The sequence below is a fragment of the Mytilus trossulus genome, chromosome 12, assembly GCF_036588685.1.
Source record: "Mytilus trossulus isolate FHL-02 chromosome 12, PNRI_Mtr1.1.1.hap1, whole genome shotgun sequence".
In the NCBI taxonomy this organism is placed as follows: domain Eukaryota; kingdom Metazoa; phylum Mollusca; class Bivalvia; order Mytilida; family Mytilidae; genus Mytilus; species Mytilus trossulus.
The window spans coordinates 522,550-541,880 of NC_086384.1; the positions used below are offsets into that span (position 1 = coordinate 522,550).

Sequence of the window (19,331 nt, forward strand, 5' to 3'; positions counted from 1 at the left end):
GTGTCATTTGGTCTGTTGTGGAGAGTTGTTTCATTAGCAATCATACCGCATTTTCTTTTTTATATGACAACATATATAATTATAAGGTATGGATCTCAACATTCATACTAAAAATGTATGATAATTTGAAGTATTGTGTGGATCTACATGGTTAAAACACAGAGGTATATATCTAATATTGACTAATTACAATTTAGATTGATATTCACAAATAAGATAAAAATATTGAGTTTTAGGCCTTCAATATAAAATATACTTCTATTTTTCAGGTTGGAATTATAGCAATAAATGTGATAGGAGAAACACTGAAAGGACCATCAGATTTTATGGACCCTGTAAGTATAGAATAGAATTCAGAACTTTGATTCACATTCATATGATAATTTTTTCCCCCCTGCCATGAAAGTGGTGGAAAGCAAGACCTAGGACTAGGTATTCAAAACTTTGCCCCCCCTAGGTCATAATTCAGCAACTTCGAATTTTCGCAATGTTGGTGTCGATCAGATTGTCATTTATTTTGGAATTTTCTACAGACAGGCGAGTCATATCTCTGATTTCTCATTGGATAAATATATATCTTGATTTATGATTTTAATAAATTATCTTTCCTGATTGCAAATTTAAATCAAATCTAAATACATAAAAGATGTTAGTTTTAAATTTCATTGTTGAAATATTATTTTGACCTTGGACACCTTTTTATCTCATATTTCATTGTGATTTTAATATTTTATAATTGCAGGAATATTATCTTGACCCAGATAGAAAAGGACAACTTGATGATTTAGGATTAGATACGTACAATAAGTAAGTTATATATAATTGGTTTGAGACTGCTGTCAATTCAAATTTTTATTTATTTAGAATATTTACAAGAAAAAGGTAATACATTCTATAAAATGACTTTGACTCACATGATAAATTATATCTATACTGCAACTTGTTGTCTTTATTTCCTAAATATAGTAACACAGCTGTATTTTGTGCAATGTCAATTTCATCATGGATCCCTTTTCATGCAATCAGGGGTTCCTTAAAGGATGAAAATAAGTTAGAAATTAGTTTTACAATTTAAATAGCTATCAATGTATTAGTTAAGTTGCTGTATAAAAACAATATTAGGTCAATATTATAAAAATATAAACTTTTTTGTATTTGGTGCAAAACTAGGGAAGGGCTCGGTAGAACCTCGCCCTATCCCAGTTTCTCAGTCTCATACTAAAAGTTCATATTTTTCTGACATTAACCTAATGTATATTTGTGTACAATATTTCTTGAAGTCCCAGTTGTCTTATAATACGAAAGAGTTCAAAATAAGGTGATATTGTATGGGAAAATAATTCCACCACAGGCTTGAGAGGTTGTCTAGCCGTTAACTGACTTTATTCTACTTTATTTTAGACCCGACTATATATCTCCATTAGATGACTTAGCATTTGACATGTACCAAGATCCAGAGATTGCTGGAATCATCAGAAAACTGGAAAAAAAGAAACAAGAAGCTGTTCTACGTAAGATTTCATTGTTCTGTAAACTGAAAATTCAGAAATTATTGTGTGCATTTATTATTGCAATTTTAGACAAAAATGTGTTTTAAATTTTGCAATATTGAGAAAATCCTGTTCAATTGAAGTTTAACTTATTGCCATTATAACATATATAACCCTGTAACATTTTTTCACAATTATAAAAAAAATGCCATCATTTCTGAATTTACAGAATCACATTCTATGACAAGTCAATAAAACAAATTTGAGGCCAAAAGAAAAAAAACTTAGGGATGAGCTGTATAATCACTAGATAAAGTTTGAAATGAGTAGGTCTGGTAAGTGCCGATTTTGGCCTCAAATTTCAGGTTCATCTAATGAAAGATTTTGATCGCTTTTTAAACACTTAAGTGTCTATATTTCATTTGATTCAATTAGTTAATGTGAAAGATTTTAACTGATTTAGTCATTAAAAAATGATATGATTCAAGCTCAAATATAAAAAATCTACCAAATATGCTGAAAAATGTCACTTTTCAGATGGTTTTTGTAATAAAGTGGCCACATCTGTGTGCATCTTCAACCTTTATATATATTGTGTATTATCATCAAATACAACTTACATTTCAATATTAAGGATGAACCTGAACGCGTCCACTTTCGTTTTACACGGAAACCGTCTAAAATTTAACTAAAAAGCTAGAATTGTAAGGATTTCAGTAATTTAGCATGACTTAATCATTGTTAATGGTGCTACTACCTGATATATGTGCATTGTATTGTCAAAAACAGCCCATATTTATGTAGCAGAAGCATTCTACTTTCCAATGAATAACTAAAAGTTTACATTTTAACAATTTTGTAAAACTGCTATATTTTTGGGCCAAAAAGGGGTCTTACTGGACCTACTCCTTTTTGAAAATGCTAATTCTGTTTTGATGAAGAAGAAAAATCTATAGTTTTCATTTATTAAAAAGGCAAATATTAACAATGCTAAGTATATTTAAATTCTATTGAAATAAAAAGATGTCTGTTGAATAGATATATGAATTCTAAAAAAACAACTTTATTTGAGAATCTAATAAAAGCCAATAAACATTTACTTATAGAAGAAAGATTTGATTATGCAAAGAGATTAAAGTCAGCAATAACAGAATTACAGAAGGTTGGAGAGAAGTTAGGGAAGTATGAAGTGGAGAAACGTCAGGCCGTGGAGAATGAAGATTACGACAAAGCAAAACTAAAGAAAGTACAGATGGATGAATACAGATTACAAGTGTACAGAGACTTAAACTTGGCAGATCTACTGGAAACTACTGGGGTAGGAAATCATATATCTGTGTCCACACTTTATTAAATTACATATAGATTACAAATGTACAGTGACTTAAACCTGGCTGATTTACTAGAAACTACTGGGGTAGGGAAGGCATATATCTGTGTCCACATTTTATTAAATCATTAAACTAATTTATTTGACAGAGCACCGGAGATCACCCGTAGTTTTTGGTGGGGTTCGTGTTGCTTATTCTTTATTTTTCTATGTTGTGTTATGTGTACTATTGTTTGTCTTTTTGTCTTTTTCATTTTTAGGCATGGAGTTGTCAGTTTATTTTCGATTTATGAGTTTGACTGTCCCTCTAGTATCTTTTGTCCCACTTTATTTTGAAGATCACATATTGTGCATAGTTAAATCTTCAATGCTTACTCTCTTTTCCAATTTATTTGCAGCACATTTACAGTTGCACAGACAGAAAAATTAGTCTAAATTTGTATGAATTTAATTCGACTTAATCTTACATATATTCTAAGGTAACAAATTATTTTAAATCTTAATTTCTATTAACTTTTTCAGTCTCGCCACCCCCAAGTTATAGATTTAGAGCCAATACGACAAGCCACACCTCCCAGATTACTGGAGTTGACCCCAAGGTCACCAATTCAAAGGTCACCTCCACGAACACCTCCTCCTAGGACACCTTATGATGAGCGACCTCTGCCTGCTCTGAAAAGGTATATACAGGATTTACTAGAATAGCCAAAAATTTGTTTATGTTTATTTACAAACTTTATTAGCTTTATACACAGAGAAAAAAAAGTACTAACATTTTTTTTTAGAATAGATTACAGAAATCCTTCACTCTTTGTGAACACTGTATATTATAGTCAGTTATTTTCATTTATTAAACAGAAAATACAGAACTGTTCCATAAGATCATACATATGACTTAGGAATGCAACTTTAAGGAGTAGGTCCGTCTGATTTTGGCCTCAAATTTTAGGTTCATGTAACCAAAGATTTCGGACAGTTTTTAAACACTTAAGTGTCTATTTTAGTAGATTCAATTAGTTTATTGGAAAGATTTTAACTGATTACTTCTTCATATTCCTTGGATAAAAATTAGATAATACCTAGTTATGCAATTCCATAAATTTATATGAAAGTGTTTTAACCAAAGTATCATGAAATGTTGATAATATTTTTAATTTGTATGTTACGTATTAAAGGAAAAAAGCTATAAAAAAAATCCTTAATTATTTTCCTATAAAATGTTTTCATTCATTTAAAGTAAAATAACCAATCTTTTCCGATTACTTTTTTATTCTTTTATTTCAATACCTGGGTTTTAACATCTATATTGAGTCAAAAGTATTTATACAACTTATTTACACAAGCAAAAATACTCTCTTAAACTGCACATAAGGTCAGAAAGACCAAGAAAATACACATTGCACTATTTATACTCACATACACCTATAAATAGAAATAAACTATTGTAATGGGTTTTACTTTATATATGACCACAAAAGATATTACCAGAATTATATTATACCCAGTGCTTTAAGGATAGTTTTTAAAAGAGTTTCTGGTTAATGTGAAAAACAAAGAAAATTTTTAAATGAATATTTTTCATTCTTTGATAGTTATGGAAAATAAAGTCTTTGACATTTATTTTATTATTACATGATATCCTTAAAGTTACTGTTATCAGACAAGAGTACTGCTATATTTAACACCATGGTTTTAATATAGTCAGACACACATATTACCAAGGTTTGACACTTATCACTTGCATGTTTAACAGAAATCCAGAGATGGTGATTTTATTGGTCAGCTATTTCCCTTGTCTATGTTAAGAGTTATCCTTCCCTTTCCTGTTTTATTTTTTTATTTTGACTAACTTAGAATAATTTTCAACAGGAATTAATCAGCAAAAAAGTTAAAGATATAAATGAATTATTTATTAGAATTTTGCTGGGCTTATTTTGGCATTTATATTTTACAAAAGTGTCTTAAATGTAATGTTACGAATCTAATTTTGACTTATGACACTTTTAATATAATTTTAAGAAATTGTTTTCACTTTCTCTTAAACAAAATATTTCATATAATGTATATGAGTTTTTATAAATTGATAGTTCCAGTACATAAGTATTTAGTATAAGTGTCAGACCTTGCATTAGAAGTCCTCCACCAATATTTATTATAGTTACAATACTAAAGGACTTAGAATGTAAAAGCCTGACCCTCCCCAGAACTTTTATGACACTTTTGCTTTCTAAGTATCACAGTAGATAGATTTTATACTTTAGTAAAGACACGCCCAGAGAATTACCATCAACACCACCTCCCAGGACATCTTATGATGAACGCCCTCTACCTGTCAAGTAAGTCAACTATTTTAATTTATTCTTATATCTCTATGTGTGCCACGAAAGATGTGATGGTTTCACTTCATCGGATACCAATTTTTGTGGGTTTTGTGGTAATTATTAAGGGTGAACCACAAATATGAATTTTCAGCAAATTTTGATTTTCTATATATTTTGTCCTATATATTCAGACTTATATAAATCTAGTAAATTAAATATACAAGAAAATACAATAATCCTTTAATCCACAATGTAATGTTTAGTAGTTATTTTGTAAGTAATTCGATGGAAATATCTCAGAAAACCTTGTTTTAGTGTGTTCTTGTCTTGTTTTGTTTTAATAGGGCATAAGCTGATATTGACATAATGAGGTCATAAAAATAATTATGCACAATTTTTAAAGAAGGAGATTTATTACTTTGACCTTTCTTAAATTAGTAAAATTTATAATAGGATTTTGAAGATTTTTAAAACTTTACTTAACTTTGTGAATGTTAGAGCTTAACAGAAGTTATAGATAGTGTGTTAATAGTTATCAAAAGTACCAGGATTATAATTGAGTACGCCAGACGCACGTTTCATCTACATAAGACTCATCAGTGACGCTCATATCAAAATAGTTATAAAGCCAAATAAGTACAAAGTTGAAGAGCATTAAGGTTCAAAATTCCAAAAAGTGTTGACATAGACATACATTTTGTTTTCCTCTTATTTTGCTATTGGTTACTACCAGATTGATGTATGTTTTATATCTTTTTATTCATAGACATAACATATAAGTTCTAGTTCCTGTCATCATTGTGATCAACTATCTGTCAACAAAATCAAATATTCAATCCTATTGTGAATGTATAATTAATATTCTCTATTTCTTACTTTACTATAAATTTCTTTTTTTCACAGACCTCCTGCTGTTCCTGATGAGGAGCCAGAACCAGCAGAAACTGCAGGTCAGTATTAAGAACAAACAAAATACTGTTACTTTGAGTTTTCCCCCCTAGATATGACTGATCTCAGTTGAATCCAAGATATATAAAGAATCTAACAAATATTGGTTACTATTGATTATGTATTCTTCAATTTGATGACAAGATGTCTTTTGAAAACGCCTCTATTTTTTTAAATAGAATTTGGATGTTTAAATTTATGCCCCATTTATATGCAGTATGTTTTCTGGTTTGTGCATGTGCATCCTTCGGTCTGTTCCGCTTCAGGTTAAAGTTTTTGGTCGAGGTTTTTGGGGAAAGACGGCTTCAAGCCGTCAATCCCCTATGGGGTTGACCAGAGTGACACTCCCTCACATCAATCATTTTGTTTTTATACATATTATAGTGTGGAAAACCCCCCAACAAATCTTACTTAGATTGAAGAGAAGGAGACCCAGAAATGAATAGTTTGACTTTAAACACTTTTTTACACATTTCCCTTCTGTTTCTCACGAAATTATCGTATCTTGAACTCTCCTTTACACTATTTACGTTTATTTTACAATCCGGAAAAATTAGTATGACGAGATATTCTAAATATATCCAACCTACATTGTATTTTATAGTGACGTCATTCTTGGAAGAAGCAGGGACATCCTTCACCAGTTCACTGGTTATTTAAATCATTCTTAGAGATCATGCACTAATTACAAATTTGTATTTGTTAAATCTTAACATAATATTGTTTTAAAACTGTAGATGATTTAAACATCAACATGCAATACTTTAATTTGTAGGTTAACAACTTTCAAAATAAACAAAGATCGTGGGTTTACATGAGACAGGGGAAAGAAACGATTTTATTACTTTTATCGGGTCTCCCTAATTAGAGACAAGAAGTGTCAAAAAGCGACACGAAGCGTCAAGAAGACTTCTTAGCGACAAGAAAAAATTCTTCTTCTTGTCGCTAAAATTCTTCTTGTCCCTAATTAGTGAGACCACTTTTTTCTGTAAAAATTCTGAGAATCTTCCTCCAATTCAGGAGCATCTCAATTGATGAGTAATTATCTACTAAAATAAAAGTTAATGTATTTAAACACTTCAAATGTGACATTTCATTGGATTAGTAGTCTTCTATTAAAACTAAATTTTTTGTGTACCTACATAATCATTGTAATGGTAAAAAAAAAAATAATAAAAATTTGAATTTTGTAGTTTAAACATATTTATTATTTACAAATATTTCAAAATTAAGATTTGGAAACAAGCTTCACACAGTTTACATCACTCATATTGTTTTTTTTATTAGTACCTGTTTCCCTGTGATGAGAGTTGTAACTCAGAACTTTAACAATGGAAATTTAAAACTGAATAGATTTTTCAGTCCACACTTTCTAAAGAAAAAAACTTTAAAATCCAAGAGTACTGTCACAAAAAATGGAAAATGGCCCTAGCCTGCAGTTCAGTGGTACACAATCAAGATTTCAAAAAAAATTGTAGTTGTTGTGAAATGACAGAATTCAGTTGAGTTTTAGATAATTAGCTATCAACTTTAATCAAATGTTTAGATTTAGAAGATGCAGATCTCTTCCATTGGTCCAAATTGAATCCTAAACTAAGGAAAGGAAATAACATAAACAACAATTGATTTCAATATTGTCAACCTTTCTACATGTTCTAGCTGTTCTCTTTTTCATTTTTCATTCTTCATATGAAAACTATCAAAAGATACCCCCCCCTTTCCAAAAACATAATTAAATAGAAACAAGGTCCGTCTTTCCCCTCAGAGCTATTCAGCTCTTTGATTTTTTGATGAAGTTGAAGTGCCAAATTAGAGATTTCATCCCATTTTCACAGTCAACTGAACATAGAAAATGATAGTGCTGATGGGGCATCCCTGTACTATGAACACATTCTTGTTGATGATTTGTAGCAAAGAAGGAGGAAACAGTTACTTTGCCCTCTAAGGAGATTTCATTCATGAAGAATATGTATATTTTCAGTGGGAATAAATAGTGAACAAGAACGATTGACTTGATTGTATCAGTCCCTTTACCTCCAAGGAGATTTCATTCATGTAATTTTTTCTGTAAATTTCAGTTGGAATAACTGGTGAACCAGAACCATTGACAGAGAAAGATCTGAGGGAAGCTTCAGCAGCCATTGATGTGTTTGGCGAACAACTGGTATGTATGTGATTATTTCCCTGACCTCTTTTCATTGTGTGATTATCTCCCTTATTTTCCATGTTTTATCTTTTTGTTTTTAGAATTTCTATAAAAGTATTCATGAAAGTTTGTTTTTTATAAAATCAAACAAAATTTGGTACCCACAAAAATACATGATTTTAAAGTAATTTTATGTTTATGAGCACATAGGAACAAACAGTGATACAGTTCATTTAATAAATCTAACTTGTTACTCAGTGCAATTTATAGAGATATATCTACCAATATTTTGTTGGCACCATTGAAACAGAACTTTGACAAGCAATTAATGAAAAAAGCAAGTTTTATATTCATGTAAAATGCATGTCAATTGAACCCACCTTAAAAGAGGGGCGTAAAGGGGATCCGGATGTATTTGCACAGAAGAACGCGAAATAAAATTTCCATTTCAGGATGAACGAACAATTAAAAAAAAATTTGCACATTGATCTTTTTTCCGATTTCACGAAACACAGTGAATAACGAACCTTTTTCACAGCTGCACGTGAAATAAAAATGGCATAACACATTGCATAAAATAAAACCTTTACCACCCTCTTTAGAATTTACAGCTTAAAGGTAGTAATTTAAAATTTTAAACTAAATGACTACTCTTCCAAAAATTTCTAAAAAAAAAAAATAGGAGCAGATTTTGTATGTAAAGGGAGGTAATGTTAAGATTTACAAACAATCAAGTGTAAAATTGTCTTCTTGCAAAATATTTTCAGTATATAAGCAGTAGAAGTGGATTAAGGAAAATTATATTGTTAAAATTGTTTTTGTTTTGCTTAAAGGTGTCCAAAGCTTACAGTAAAACTTGGTCATACAGAGAAGATGCCTTGCTAGCTGTTTATAAACAGATGCAGGATCTCCCGGCCACGGCACCAAAAGATGAAGCTAAGTCCATGATAAGAGCAACTATATTCCTTGTCAAAAAAGCAATAGATGATAAAGTTTATGCAGTAAGTTACTTGTTTATAATACAATTTGTATAACCCTTATAGTCCTTTTTCATATGAACAATAGATGTAGGGTATACATTATGAGACGCCAATTTGGTATTTTTCTTTTAAGGACTACAGATTTTTTTTATTGCACAATTTATTGAAATGAACTTTATATGTATAAATCTCTATACATACAAAGAACTAATTACGTTGGTTTGTATTTTCATTTACACTGTATGTTGTGAATTGACATGTCATACTTCCTTGTATGATTTGAGCAGAATATGTGTTTTATCGTCGCAAAAGTGTTTATTTAATCATTTTCATTTTATTAGCGATTGGCCAATAAAAGAGGAAATGTTTGCACAATAATTAAATGAAAATATATGTTTTATGGCATGATTTTATTTATAGGGTAATTAAAGCTGCCATTTTCTTTCCTTTCAGGTGTTCAAGGCAGGTCTACACTTGTTGAAAATGATTTTAACAGAATATGTACCTAAACACAAGTAAGTTGGTTAATATAAACTGTGTACTTGCACACATCCAACACATTCGTCAGTCATTAACTTTTTTTGCATCTGTTCCATTATTTTAAAAGAGGCCTGTAAGCCTAATGTATGTCCAATCAAACTTAAGCTGTCTTTCTGAAAAAATTATTGATTCCAGCTGCTGTAGTAAGATTCCATGAATATGAGAAGGTTTTATAGTTTCAGTCTGTGTAATAACATAAAGACAATGTTTTTCCAATACTATTTTAATCTCTTGAAATTGATATTATGAAAGCCATGCATAAGCAATGGCAACAATTGGTTTTTCTTTGTCAAAATTATTGATTTGTAATAAAGTAAAACATGGTAAAACAGACTTTAAAAAAAATATATCAATGTCTGGTTCTAGTTTTCTTGTCAGATGTCTTTTAACCAATTGAATGCTAACAGTGACTGATGTGGTTATATGGTATTTAATTGGGGCTGTTTTTACAGTTATAACCCCATAATTTCCTTGACTGGAAAAGTGTGCAGTAGGGATGGTGTTCTAGCCAAAATATCATTCAATCCTGAAAAAAGGTATTGATTAAATGAATGATTTCAGAAGAATTCTTGTAAGACATTGAAAAAAGACAAAACAAGAAAAAATTATCTTTGAAAGTATGTTTGAAGCTAATATAACCTTTAACATCAAGGTTCAGTTATGAATTTTATGCTATTTTATGTTACAGAATACAGAAACAAGATACAGTTTGGGCTGTGGAGAGATCTATGCAAAACTTACTTCATAAGTCTGGTGATACAGTGAGTAATTATTATATACAGTAGTTATTTCCCCTCACATATAGTTAGTAATTATCTCCCCTTAGTTCTAACCTATACAGTAGTTATCTCCCCTCACATAAAGTTAGTAATTATCTCCCCTCACATATAGTCAGGAATTATCTTTCCATAGTTCTAACCAAATACAGTAGTTATCTCCCCTCACATACAGTACATACTTTTTTACCTTAGTTGCAGAGATTTTAATGTTTTTGACCTGTCCTTCCGTCTGTCTATCTGTCTGTCCTTACTCTGTCAGTTCTGTTCTTGTCATCCCAACTCCTCTGAAACCACACAACAGAATTTCATGAAACTTTGTACATTATAAGGACATACTATGTAGATGTGCATATCGATAGGATTTGTAAAAGTAAGCCATTGTAGATCAGAGTAAGTTTTAAAAGACAAAACAAATTCTAGCATCTATAACTGGAATCCTATTTTGACAATGTTGCCTTTTCTTTGAATATAAGTTCCGTAAGATAACATTCACAATCTTTTCCTATTTCAGGCTGTGAGAAATAGAGATGATGCCAAGAATTTCGTTTTAGAAATGGCAAGATATCCTGAAGTAAAGGTTAGTTTTAAAAAGTAGGAAATAATAGTCTGAGGTTTGTTAGATAGGATTATGTAATTTTAAGTAATCAGCACACTTTCAGCAGACACATTGGTTCATGAAACGGCACGTCTTTTCAGAAAATCATGTGTCCATGACACATGTAATCACTGTAGCATTCATTAAATATACAATTGAGTATTAACATTATTTTAATTTGATAATTTATATTTTAAACCTCACAAACATGTCCATTATATAAACAAAACAATAAAAACCATATCACAGGACTTAACGTAACAAATCACTTTCCTAAGCAGCAGAATAAATATTTTTATTTGGTAATAGAAGTGATTTCATACAAACTAATGGTACTGCTAATTGATTGAGAGATATGACTGCTAAATGGAGGTAAATTTACAATAGTTGTTGGTGTCCTGTGATTTCAAGTAACAACAGGTAATTCTTCATACAATAATGAAAGCTCCTTGGAGGCAAAGGGACTGATTCACCCATCTGTGCTACAAAACATCATCAAAAGAATATCATCTCACAAAACAATATATTAATAAGATTGAGAAACCGTGCTAAAGGGTTAGGTTTAATTCAGCTGCTCTGGAAAGATAAAAAATGATAAACAGTAGAAAGAGATATTCACTTTCATCCATTTTAGTATTAGTTTTTTGGCTTTTAAAATTGACGTTATGCTAGAACATAAAAGACCATTTTTTTGTTTTAAATAGTTTTTGTCCAAAATTAAAAAAAAACCACCAAATATATGTATGCTATTTTAATTTTTTAAGCCAACAAACTGTGTTCCCCATGAAGCTGTGAAACCTATGAAGAATAGTGTGGCACCAAGACTGGGACAGAGTCGATGTGAAATTGTAGAAATGTTATACAAAGACTTAGGGATCAAAACAAATAGGTATGTAAAACATTAGGACAGAGGTGATGTGAATTGTTGTCAAAATGTTATTCAAAGAATTAAGGGGTAAAGGCAAATAGGAGTGGATAATATTAATGTTATACAAACTGCAAAGTCACTACTTCTCTAAATGTAAAATCATACAAACTCAATTCTAAATTGTGGAACTGTTTTGGGTTATACTTTTTTCAACCCCAATTCTTTCATATTTTTTTTTGCAGTGGTTTAAACATTGATAACATAATGCAGTTCTGTGTAGCAGCTTTAGGTCATCACGCAGGAGAAGTAAGGGACGTGTCAGAACGTATCATTAAAGCCATATACAAAGAGGACCGACAGGCCGTGAAGGATTATCTACCAGCAGATGATGATAAAACAAGGAAGATAACTCTGTATAGACAGCTGTTTGAGTACTTTGATAAAGTCGATGGGAAACCAAGTAAAGCTGATGTCAGGGTTTGTTTCAATCTTTCTGAATTAAAAGAGGTATAAGGGAATATGTCATTGAGACAGTAAGCCAACAACACTATCTAAACCTTTATCATTCCATTACAATGATTTTTTAACCGTTAGGGGAATATGTATTGTCATACAATACTCACAGAATGCTTGTTTTTTCCAAATTAAAAGAGATATAAGCCTTAGGGAATACGAACCAATAACATAATCACTATCTATGATTGCCATGATCAGTAACTAAAGGTCAAGGACATGTATAGGTCACAACCCAGAGGCTTTCAACAAAGTGTAAAACCTGTACTGTATAATAAGATGTTAAAACTACACAGGAAACAATCAAACATTTGAATACTGTGGATTCATTTATTTTTCGTCGGTACCAATTTTGGTTGATTGAAGAAAATTTTCATTTTTGTGGCTTTGCCAAAGTCTTCATACTTTCCTATATATAATTTGAAATTCGTTGGACATTGGTGACCACGAAATCCATAAAAATTGGTATCCAACAAATAATAATGAATCCACACTATGTCATGACAAGTTCAACATGTTTACATACTTAAATGATGTATTTTATTGTATAGAAAAAAAGGTCAGATGAAGAAACAAAGAAGCAAGCTGAGATCGAGGCTCTTCAGAAACAGTTACAGTCGCTGAAAGATATGGCATCGGGAAAACAGGTAACACATTAAACTTAAGAGGCAATTAAGGCCAAACTAAAAAGTATGTGTGTTTACTGTACCCCTACCTACCCTAATGTTTATCTCCTATCCTAAAGTTTTTTTGGCCATTATTGATTTAGCACTGTTAAAGTCACGATGTTGCTCCAATAGACTTAATGTTGAAAAACCATTGAAAATTTAAAAAAAAATCACTACCTACATTCTACCTACCCTATTTTGTTTAGCATGTGATAGTAAATACACTTACTTTTTTGTTTGGCCTAATTTGATAATTAAATGTTGTGAAGAAGGAGATATTTATGGTGTTACTGATTGACATTTCTGAATTAAAGATTTAAGGAAAATAATTGATTGAATAAAAGTTTGAATCATCACATGTAAATAATTTTAAATTATTATTTAATGCGGCGCTTCCAGGATGCTAAAACTAACCAATCAAAGTCAAGCAATAAACCAGTTGCTAAGAAGGTTAGAGTTGGACAGTGGCTACCATTAGAAGGCTTTCTGTAGTGTGGTTTTTGTCTTAACACAATAGGACGCTTGCTTTGTTATCATTACATACTCTGAAACTATTTGTGGGCTAGAAATTTTCATATTTTTTTTCCCAATGAAGCACAAAAAATTAAGAACCCAAAGAAGTAATTATTATCCATTTAATCTGATTGTTTTAAACAAAAAATCCTACAAACCAACATATTTTTTTTTACAATAACTTGATATCCTTGAAGAAAAGTACTTCCACAGTAAATTGATATTTGATTATTAAATTTTATGGATATTTCTCACACCTGTATAAGTCTCTTTAGTTTTATGTAAAGAAGAAAAAACTGACAGATTTCAATTGATATAAATAAAAATGGTGACTTTTAATTTAAATTTTAAGATAAAACATCTGAAAAAAGAGTTTATCAGAAATGAGACCACAGTATTTCCTGAATTTCACCTTGCATTATGATATGATGGAAAACTTTTTAACACATTACTGTATAAATTAATAAATTTTTTGAGTTTTATCATTAGATCAAAAATTTTGTCTGTGTGCTAAAAATTTTAATCTGCAAAACAATCACCTAGCCATTACTGGTATAATTAAATAAGGTTTTTGACTATGTATAACACTGCAGATCCATAGATAAACAGATCACACTCTCATTAGAATTTGATGGCATATTTATTGAAGCACATAGATCTACACAGAATTGTCAATACATTGTTGTTCTCACAGTAGATTTTGTAGATTAACTTTTACACAGTTTGAGAAATTCTTTCTGAATATTTATGTTATATATCAACAAATAGATTTTTAGCTTACCTGACTCAAAAGTTGAAGTGAGCTATTTTCATCATTGTTTTCATCATCATCTTCTATCTTTATATAAACTTTTACAAAAAATCTTCTGTTTTAAAACTACTATGTCAATTGTGAACTTAATTTTGCCAAAATCATCATGAGATTGAAAATAAGGTTTGACAATCCAATCTGCCATCAACATGGGAGACATCGCGAAACTAAGAATATATTAGTAAAATACAAGTGTTGTCAATTATCTCAAAAAAATTATTGATAGAGACAGTCTAAGAGTGTCAGTTACTTACTAATTACTGCCCAGTATGTCATTGGCAACAAGGCCCCCCCCCCCCCTATTTGTCTGTCTTTGGCCATCTTTTCTACTGTTTCCAATGTGTTATTCATGATCTTCAGTACTCCTTTCACAGTGTCAGTAATGTTCAGAATTTTGAAATCTTCCTCCTGCCCATTTACATAAAAACTGTCAAGAAACTTTACATTTTAGTAAATACATTTTGTACCTTTAAATCAGGCATTTTACCATTGTTTTCATATTTGCCTTATAAGCAAGCCAAGATGGGTATAAAAGTCAAATGATGGATATTGTCAATACACTCCTTATTGCAGTTTTGCTACAACTCAGAAACAATTATGGTTATACAAAAGTTTTTGTGAGATTAATCTCCTAAGGAAATTGTTTTAACCTTCTCAAAACAAACACTGAGGGGCAAACAATTGTACTATACATTTAACTTTATTATGTTCATACATATGTATTCAATCTCCAATAATTGTGAAACATCATCCTGTGTTTATTTAAGTTTGGTGAGGTTACAATGCACGAACACAGGTCTCCATATAGAATATAAGTTGTTAAACAACAAAAATATTTTCAGAACTATTTTAAGATAAATGAGAACTGACTGTTTCATAATGTAAGGAATATGATATTTGTATTTTTTTATATATTTAAGGCCTAGGATAAAGAGAATGTGTACTGTTTTTGAATACTCTTCAATTTAAGTTACTTGTTTTTTTTCTTTTAAAATAAAAAAAAATGATTTTGTAAGTGCTTGCAAATATTTAAATGATAAATTATAGTCCTCTTTGAATACTTTGAAAACTGTTTTTTTTCTTTTCGTAAAGCTTGATTGTATTGTTTTGCTCTGTTAGTTTTTTGTTTGTTCATATGATCTTAAGGACTAGTATTAACTGTTAGTTTTTTATTTGTTCATATGATCTTAAGGACTAGTATTAACTGTTAGTTTTTTATTTGTTCATATGATCTTAAGGACTAGTATTAACTGTTAGTTTTTTGTTTGTTCATATGATCTTAAGGACTAGTATTAACTGTTAGTTTTTTATTTGTTCATATGATCTTAAGGACTAGTATTAACTGTTAGTTTTTTATTTGTTCATATGATCTTAAGGACTAGTATTAACTGTTAGTTTTTTATTTGTTCATATGATCTTAAGGACTAGTATTAACTGTTAGTTTTTTATTTGTTCATATGATCTTAAGGACTAGTATTAACTGTTAGTTTTTTGTTTGTTCATATGATCTTAAGGACTAGTATTAACTGTTAGTTTTTTATTTGTTCATATGATCTTAAGGACTAGTATTAACTGTTAGTTTTTTATTTGTTCATATGATCTTAAGGACTAGTATTAACTGTTAGTTTTTTATTTGTTCATATGATCTTAAGGACTAGTATTAACTGTTAGTTTTTTATTTGTTCATATGATCTTAAGGACTAGTATTAACTGTTAGTTTTTTATTTGTTCATATGATCTTAAGGACTAGTATTAACTGTTAGTTTTTTATTTGTTCATATGATCTTAAGGACTAGTATTAACTGTTAGTTTTTTATTTGTTCATATGATCTTAAGGACTAGTATTAACTGTTAGTTTTTTATTTGTTCATATGATCTTAAGGACTAGTATTAACTGTTAGTTTTTTATTTGTTCATATGATCTTAAGGACTAGTATTAACTGTTAGTTTTTTATTTGTTCATATGATCTTAAGGACTAGTATTAACTGTTAGTTTTTTATTTGTTCATATGATCTTAAGGACTAGTATTAACTGTTAGTTTTTTATTTGTTCATATGATCTGTTCATATGATCTTAAGGACTAGTATTAACTGTTAGTTTTTTATTTGTTCATATGATCTTAAGGACTAGTATTAACTGTTAGTTTTTTATTTGTTCATATGATCTTAAGGACTAGTATTAACTGTTAGTTTTTTATTTGTTCATATGATCTTAAGGACTAGTATTAACTGTTAGTTTTTTATTTGTTCATATGATCTTAAGGACTAGTATTAACTGTTAGTTTTTTATTTGTTCATATGATCTTAAGGACTAGTATTAACTGTTAGTTTTTTATTTGTTCATATGATCTTAAGGACTAGTATTAACTGTTAGTTTTTTATTTGTTCATATGATCTTAAGGACTAGTATTAACTGTTAGTTTTTTATTTGTTCATATGATCTTAAGGACTAGTATTAACTGTTAGTTTTTTGTTTGTTCATATGATCTTAAGGACTAGTATTAACTGTTAGTTTATTGTTTGTTCATATGATCTTAAGGACTAGTATTAACTGTTAGTTTTTTATTTGTTCATATGATCTTAAGGACTAGTATTAACTGTTAGTTTATTGTTTGTTCATATGATCTTAAGGACTAGTATTAACTGTTAGTTTTTTATTTGTTCATATGATCTTAAGGACTAGTATTAACTGTTAGTTTTTTATTTGTTCATATGATCTTAAGGACTAGTATTAACTGTTAGTTTTTTATTTGTTCATATGATCTTAAGGACTAGTATTAACTGTTAGTTTTTTATTTGTTCATATGATCTTAAGGACTAGTATTAACTGTTGGTTTTTTTTAACATAATAAGGCATTTTAAATCTCTTCATCTATTGACAATTTTTTTTTTCTTTTGATAACCAGTTTACAAATTGAAATTATTTGGCACTTTTTCTCTTAAATGTGTATTTTGTTTCAAACATTTGTCCAAGGTTTTTGCAAATGAACCACATACTTATCAAGAATAGATGATATGAGAAAATGAGATAACAAGACACATTTTCATGACTCTCCCTATAAATATTAAGCTTACATTTATGTTTTAAATTTGTATAATAATTAGTTACAGATTACTTGTGAATTGTTGTTCTTGTTGACCCAATTATTAAACCCTAAAAAACGTCATGAAAATAAGAAAGTTCTTAGCTGTTTACAGTTATAAAATGCCCTGTTGTTATATAGTGCCCCTTTGCATTTATTATTTTCAGTTGTAGATTAATTTAGATGTTCACATGTATCTATTGCAAATTATCATATATATTTTTTTGTCTATTTTTAGCCTGTCGATGAAAACCTTCTGAAGGCTGATAAAAATAAAAAGGTGAGAGTCAGTATCATGATAGCACTAAGCATGTAGTAATATTTCCCCTTCTCATCACATAAGTCAAAGGTCAAAGTATACAAACTATATATTCTACTACTAGATATAGATAGAATCTCATCAGGAGCTGTGGCATATTTCAAATGAATTTGTTTCGCTTAACATTTTAAAGGGTGAAAATTTATAATTGAAAAACTGAGTGGACTTTGAAAACAAAAGAGTCAAAATATTTACTGTTAAAATTATTCAACAATTTTATACATATTTCCCATAATATCTGGACGTTATTCAGCTATACATTTTTTACTCTCCATTTCAGTCTCCATTTTCAAAAGATTGAATCTACCAACAATCCCTAATGATGACTGCAATAGCAATACTATTTTTAAATGGAATGAAAAATAAAAAAATCTTGGAATAAATAATGTTCAAAAACTATCTTAGAAAACTCAGTGACAATTGTATATACTGATAAAAAATAAAGCAGAACATCACAAGAAAGAAATTTCTTTGTTTCTGAAAAATGAGAAAGTCCATAGGACAGTTTAGAGGTTTATACACTACTCCAATGCTATGATTGTCTTTATTATTGTTTCTAAGCTTTTCACAAATGAAATAATACCCTCTTATCACATTACAGAAAAATGAGCCACCAAAGAAGTCTAAAATAATTAACAAGAAACCAACAGCTGATGATGATGACACTTCTGTTTACAATATGGATAAGTAAGTTTATAAAGGTCGCATTTCTTTCTAACCAAAATTTTGTAAATGTTGTGTCGCATTTGTTGTTGTTTCTAAACGCTACAAATGTAGAAACAAATAAATCGTTTAATAAGTCTTTACTGACCCTGTTTGAACTTTTAATAATGCATGCATATATTACATCAACCCATCAATCTTTGAATTATATTTTTTTGTGTATTATTTTCAGTATTTGTATATTCTGTGGTGAAAGGAATGAAAATTTTACAGAAGAATTTGATTTATATTAATTTCTGTTTTGTTTTCAGTATTTGTATATTCTGTGGTGAAAGGAATGAAAGTTTTACAGAAGAAGGACTTGATTTACATTACTGGAAACATTGCCCTATGTTAAAACGTTGCACAAACTGTAAACAAGTGGTAGAAATAGCGACATACACGGATCATTTACTGAACGAGTGTGAGGCTAAAAATAATTACTCCAAATGTAACCGATGTACTGAAGCCATTCCAAAGTCTGAATATGATCAACACGTGTCTGAAAAAAGCTGTAACGGTAAGTTACCATGGTGATCTTTTACTGAACAAGTATGACATAGTTTTCACATTAAGCAGATTAAGTAAAGGTTCTATTGTGTGTTGTTATGCCTGGAATAAAAATAAAGTCATGAAAAACAAATTTATGCCAAACACTGGAAGTTTCAATAATTGATTTTTAATGTATCATGGATGTCAACTATATATCTTGTTTTCTGCTATAA

The 19,331-nt window shown here is 29.7% G+C and overlaps 1 protein-coding gene across 3 annotated transcripts in view; it reads left to right on the plus strand.

The window, feature by feature from the left end:
• The window catches only part of LOC134693253 (centrosomal protein of 104 kDa-like), a 75,649-nt gene that overhangs the window by 9,741 nt on the left and 46,577 nt on the right, over nucleotides 1-19,331 (plus strand). For 2 of the 3 annotated variants that reach the window (XM_063553996.1, XM_063553998.1), the window contains 18 exons: nucleotides 270-335; nucleotides 743-807; nucleotides 1,402-1,511; nucleotides 2,597-2,808; nucleotides 3,343-3,500; nucleotides 5,082-5,156; nucleotides 6,045-6,091; nucleotides 8,168-8,253; nucleotides 9,069-9,236; nucleotides 9,669-9,730; nucleotides 10,444-10,516; nucleotides 11,046-11,111; nucleotides 11,894-12,018; nucleotides 12,240-12,474; nucleotides 13,062-13,157; nucleotides 17,824-17,865; nucleotides 18,506-18,591; nucleotides 18,879-19,126. In XM_063553996.1, the coding sequence (XP_063410066.1) occupies nucleotides 270-335; nucleotides 743-807; nucleotides 1,402-1,511; nucleotides 2,597-2,808; nucleotides 3,343-3,500; nucleotides 5,082-5,156; nucleotides 6,045-6,091; nucleotides 8,168-8,253; nucleotides 9,069-9,236; nucleotides 9,669-9,730; nucleotides 10,444-10,516; nucleotides 11,046-11,111; nucleotides 11,894-12,018; nucleotides 12,240-12,474; nucleotides 13,062-13,157; nucleotides 17,824-17,865; nucleotides 18,506-18,591; nucleotides 18,879-19,126 (2,020 nt within the window). The remainder of the gene's footprint in view (nucleotides 1-269; nucleotides 336-742; nucleotides 808-1,401; nucleotides 1,512-2,596; nucleotides 2,809-3,342; nucleotides 3,501-5,081; nucleotides 5,157-6,044; nucleotides 6,092-8,167; nucleotides 8,254-9,068; nucleotides 9,237-9,668; nucleotides 9,731-10,443; nucleotides 10,517-11,045; nucleotides 11,112-11,893; nucleotides 12,019-12,239; nucleotides 12,475-13,061; nucleotides 13,158-17,823; nucleotides 17,866-18,505; nucleotides 18,592-18,878; nucleotides 19,127-19,331) is intronic. The other variant, XM_063553997.1, reaches the window with a different exon arrangement.